The sequence below is a fragment of the Chaetura pelagica genome, unplaced genomic scaffold (genome assembly GCF_000747805.2).
Source record: "Chaetura pelagica isolate M959 unplaced genomic scaffold, ChaPel_1.0 scaffold166, whole genome shotgun sequence".
Lineage (NCBI taxonomy): Eukaryota > Metazoa > Chordata > Aves > Apodiformes > Apodidae > Chaetura > Chaetura pelagica.
In genome coordinates, this window is record NW_009953758.1 from 2,774,591 (window position 1) to 2,779,895 (window position 5,305).

The 5,305-nt window shown below is 37.6% G+C and overlaps 1 protein-coding gene across 1 annotated transcript in view; it reads right to left on the reverse strand.

The window, feature by feature from the left end:
• Nucleotides 1-4,103, reverse strand: part of PLAU (plasminogen activator, urokinase) — a 6,500-nt gene extending 2,397 nt beyond the window's left edge. The window contains exons 1-7 of the mRNA XM_010000751.1: nt 4,044-4,103; nt 2,922-2,976; nt 2,624-2,725; nt 1,919-2,084; nt 1,537-1,622; nt 1,247-1,436; nt 684-838 (exon numbers count right to left, since the gene is read on the reverse strand). Coding sequence (XP_009999053.1) covers nt 684-838; nt 1,247-1,436; nt 1,537-1,622; nt 1,919-2,084; nt 2,624-2,725; nt 2,922-2,976; nt 4,044-4,103 — 814 coding nt within the window. The remainder of the gene's footprint in view (nt 1-683; nt 839-1,246; nt 1,437-1,536; nt 1,623-1,918; nt 2,085-2,623; nt 2,726-2,921; nt 2,977-4,043) is intronic.
• Nucleotides 4,104-5,305: the final 1,202 nt, after the last annotated feature.

Consider the following 5,305-nt stretch of genomic DNA (forward strand, 5'->3'; position numbering starts at 1 on the left):
GGAATTTGGAATGAGTGGCAGAGTTTTAAGTGTCAAGCGCAAGAGCAGCAGATCTGTTCTGTGCATGTTGCAAAAACTCACCTTTGACTGTTAGTTTAGGGATAGGTTTGTGAAAGCTAGAGAGAGTTGGGGAAGTCTAGATTAATTCAGGATAACCTTCAGCCCATGTGGTATGTGATAAGGCATTCCCCTGCTATATGAGGAAACCGGCTGTGCATGCTTTTTTTCATAATTTACATACAGTGTGATTTCTGTAAACATAGAATAATATAATCTCTATTCCACAAGGTTCTGAGCCTATTATGCTCAAGCCAGAGCAACAGTCCTGTATGTGTATAGGACGTTCTGCCCCCTTCTTAATGGCTAGACCAGGTGTACATGCATTCTACTGACAGGCAACCCCCTCCTCTTGAGAAGATGGTAGTAATAGGATGTTGCTACTACCAGTGTTTATGGAAAAGCCATGCCTTGCACAGATCCAGAGATAAGGTAGGCTTGTAATTGACCATGTGCCACAAACCAAATTTATAGAAGTGGAAAAATTTTGCTCAGCACAGGCCTAGTTTTCAGAAGCACCTGGTTCCTGTTCCCCTTCTCATCTCTGGTTCTCTTTTATAAAGTGTATGCCATAATTACATAGCTATCCTCAGTGTTTAGAAGGCTTTTATTAAGTTGTCACTTACCAATATCATTGTCATTGCCACCTGTATCGTCTGTGAAGTCAGGGTGAGATATGATTTCATCAACCATGAATACTTGTTCCTTATCATCAGTAGCATTCAGCATAGGCTTTCCAAGAAAGACTTTGTAAAGGAATTTGTTTTCTGGTTTTTTTGACCTGAGTGAGAATGAAGAGATTCATGAAGACTACTGGTTTCTGAGAGTGAGGTGAACACATCAGCTTTTCCCAGGGAAAACAAGAAAAAACACCTATACATCTGTTGCTCAACAGCTTGTTGTCTTTCAGTACCACTTAGGGAACAGCTAAGGTAAAATGACATGCTGGCTCCAATTTAGGATAAAATTGTTTAAATTGTGTAATTCACCAAAATGTTCACATCTTGCTAACTTGTTCTGTTTGAACTGAACTCTCAGAGGTTTAATTTTTATGGCTTTTGTTCTTGTTTTGCTCAGTCAAAAAAGCCTTCTTCTTATGGTACATTTTCAGGAGTTGTTCAGTGTTCATCACACAAATAAATCAGTTGAAGAAAGTTGCAGATAGAAGGATTTAGAACGGTAAACTTACGGAGTATGAAAACAGTGTGCTGCTGTAAGCACCCAGCAAGGGTCAATGAGGCTGCCACCACACAGAAAATGGTCAATGCCCCTTATATTTTGGAAGATAGCAGCTATCCAAGGCTGAGACTCTATTTCTGCCTGGCTTCCACCAACAATCTTGAAGTACTTGTTGATGCTCCTCTGACCGCATGCAGAGCCTATCAAAAAGGAAATTTTGTTCAGATGTTTTTATAACTAAGCACCAACCTTGGACTATTAAAAAAAAAAATTATCAGTTTTCCTCAAACTGTTACTTACCACACTTCTCTATATTACAGGGTGTTTCTTGAAGGGAGAATCCCATTTTAGTGTAACACCAAGGTCTGTCCCTTCCATTTGGGTTCCTAGAAGATAAAGTCTTATTTTCATAAAAGAACTTGAAAAATAACATAGCATCTCAGAATTCTAACTGTTCTGAAATGGCTGAAAGTGTTCTGTTGCAAGATTCACAAGAGAAAATTATTAGCTATTACTATTCCTTGCTGGGAATTTTCCAGTATAATCAGCTTCAGTAGTGAGAACTCAACATTTTGAAAAGTCACATTTCAAATATTTTTAGTCAGAATTAATCTCTATAACATTCTGGGGGTTCTTCTAAGTTGTGTATCATCACATGAGGCACTTTTGGGGCTTTTCTTACCTGCAGTAGCTGTGCTTGCCTAGTCCGAGCTGCAATGCATTATTTGAGTAAACATTGTAATGACCCCTTCTGATTACTGAGGGAAGGTCCCATGGCAGACATTCATCTTCAGTTGCCATTCCTCTGTAGTCCTCCCCATTCTCATTATAGCATGTGCTGGTTGTGTCTGAGAAAATAATTTTGTTAGTAACATGTTCTTCTTAATAAGTGTTCTGAGACAAAAAGGCTCTGTATGGATCTTTGTAATGAGAAAAAAGTTAATGCATTTACCTTAAAAACAGATTATGCAAAATCTGGACTGCTTATATATTCTCCTTAACATTGTTCTATATGAATTTTGAACATCAAGTATCTCATACTTTAAAACATGCATATTGCTTCTTCAATAGTTTCAGCATACTTCACAATATAATCAGTTCTTCTGCTTCTGACTACTCCCAAACAAGTTCACTTTTTTCACCCCACACTAAAATATTTGTAAGGAGGCAGGTAACACTAGGTAAGAGGCAGGGACAAAGAAATTAGAGATCCTGATTTTCTACTGATATTTAGCAGTTTCTCCTCACTTAGTCTATTAGTATAAAGTGCTAAGGGATATCCAGTCATGTGTTTACTGTTAATACTTTCACTTGGCACTTCATATTCAGGATTTTCCTTTTTAGATCTTTTAAGTCAATTTTGTTAGTATTTAGGAAGATACTCTACCTATTTCGCAGTGAATCCCTGCATATCCCTCTGGGCACATGCAGCGACTAATTTTGCTGAAGTAATAAGTAATGCAGGTTCCTCCATTCAAACAAGGGCATTCTGCAAGTTAAAAGACATCACTAATTAGAGGCAAACATATTTGGCAATACATTTGAATGATGAAGTAAAGTAAAATGTAGTTGTGAACTATGTTTTAGGTGTTTAAGTATCATTAAGAGCCCTTCTTCTTGTAGGAATATATAATTGCAGGTTAATAAGTTCTTTTTAGGTTTGAGTAGAACAGGCAGATATTTACCCTTGTGATGTGATCTGTGTTTATATGGCAGCTTGTAGTGCTTCCTGCTGTAAATCTAAGGGAAAAGAAAAAAAAGGGATTTTAAGGAAACAGTTTTGTTATGTGGTTTGATTATCTTTTATGGGCACAAGCTCTGTTTCTTACTGTATACCTTCAACAGTTGAGTTTTTTGCATGTAGTTACTAGCTGAACCTGCTCAGTGGAATCTGGGTCTGAATGACCAAAGTAGAATGGGGAAGAAAACACCACACACAACACCCTTAGACCAATCTGGTCTGCTGCATCAGATCAACATTGCAGTTACATCTACGATAAGGACCTAAGCAGCTCTCAATGGTCAGTGTCCCTAAAGTAGGGAAGGAAACTTCTCCCTCTCCACCTCTCACCCACCAAGCAGTGCAGCAAAGAAGCACTATTCACCAGCTGTCTGTCATTTTGGTGACCTTGATGCTTATTTGTGCCATGGAATAAAAGCCAGTGCATTTATACAACAACAGATTCTTGCCCTGTATGTCAGGTCCTGCCTCTACTTGGCAGGTAGGATATATATTCTTCCATGAAACTAAATAAGACCAGGTATTTAGTGTAATTTTCCCAGAGGTCAAGTGGGCTTGCCTGAGCTAACATCAGTAATGGTAACAATATAATTCCATAATATTGGTGAATGGCTTAGCTAATTGTTTTTCATACAAGTTGATAGTAAAAAATACTAAAATGCCTATTTGTTGTTCCTTTTTTAGCATCATGTTTTCAAACAGGGGAGACAGGAATTTAGTTAAGTCCTGATGTCCTCCTCCATGAAAGACCAAGTGAGCTCCTGGTACTTAATGTCCAGGTCTAAATTGCATTAAGAGAAAAGTAGGAAAGCTAGATTTCTTGGTTATTGTATGATGTTTTCACTATTTCAATGTTAGCAGACATCTTAAGATAGAGTAGAATCAGAAGTAAAAGCAAAGGGTTCAGAAACATGTTTCTTAGAGGTGTATGTACAGCAGATGCATAAGTATATGCAAAGGCAGCAAAAAGGAGAATTCAAGCTAAAAGCCTTTTTACTCTGTCGGAAGCAGAGTGATCAAAAGCAGAAGTGGTTCCAACCACCCAACTATTTATTTCAAAACTTACAGAATCCAGTCCTGTGACAAGTGTGCCCAGGGTTACTGTGAGGAAGATGATCAACTTCATGTTGTTAGTTCTCACTGTGTTCCTCTTCTATCTGTATTATGTTGATTCTGAAAATAAAAGAAGAATAGTCAGCTTACTTGCTGCTGTTGTCCTTGGTTTCAGAATAAGTCATAACACAATTGACCAAAGAATTAAGCATAGACTTGCGGTGGAATATCTGCATATTATTTCCATATATTTAATTAGAGGCTACTGTTTGAAGCTTTTTTATACATTTAGCATTACAACCACTTTGTTTTTTTTAGAGTTTAAGCAGAGAAAGGCCAATATTGAAAATCCATACTCAGTTTCTGCAGTGTGGACTAACACAGTTAAAAATTGGCAGATGTGTTTAGCTGCTGTCCTGCTTTTTCTTATTTAACTGATTATTACTATCTTGCAACAAAAGCACTGAATGTGCACATTTATTGTATGAAAGGAAAAGCTCCTTTTTTCTTTACCTCTATAATTGCTGACTGCATCTTGTTGATACTAAGCACTTACATAAGCCTGGCTACATCAGTGAGTGTTTCTGACCACTGCAAACTCTTGAAAGGCTGATCTTGATGTTACTTCACTTACTTAGAGTCTTAGAGAGCGTTAGGACATGTTCTGTCTTTATTTCGTATCTGCAGCTGGCACGTGTAGCCAAGCATTTAAAGCAATCTTCCCAAGAGTGACTAAAAAAAACTAGCTTGTAAAAATGATGGCAGAAGAGCACTATAAAGTACCAGTACATGTTTGTTGTTTGTGTTTTGTTTTGTTTTTATATTGCAATGCAAGTTATGGCATTTATTTAAGTGTCTTCAGTTCTAGAAAACTGGATAACTGATTTTTAAAAGATTCCATTGTTATGGAATCCATGGTGATATCTACATTGGCAAGCATTGCAATGCAGTAGGAGAGGGGATGCAGAACTGAGCTGGTGCTCAAGGCAGGTTTCACAATGCAGGGAAGCAAATCATGTCTCCGGTACTTGGATGTGCACACTTTGTAGATTCAACTGAGATTCAATAAATATATTTTCCTTTCACATTATTCATATTAAGGTGGTTATTTTTAGCATATTTGGCAGCTATGCAAGTAAATGTCTTTAGTTACCAGGATATTTCTGAGGCCCAACCTTAGCATCACAACTAGCAGTACTGCTGATTCCTTGCTAAAATTAAAATGTACCGTAGCATGCAGAACAGATCTTCCCTACTGCTGAAATACGGCAGCTT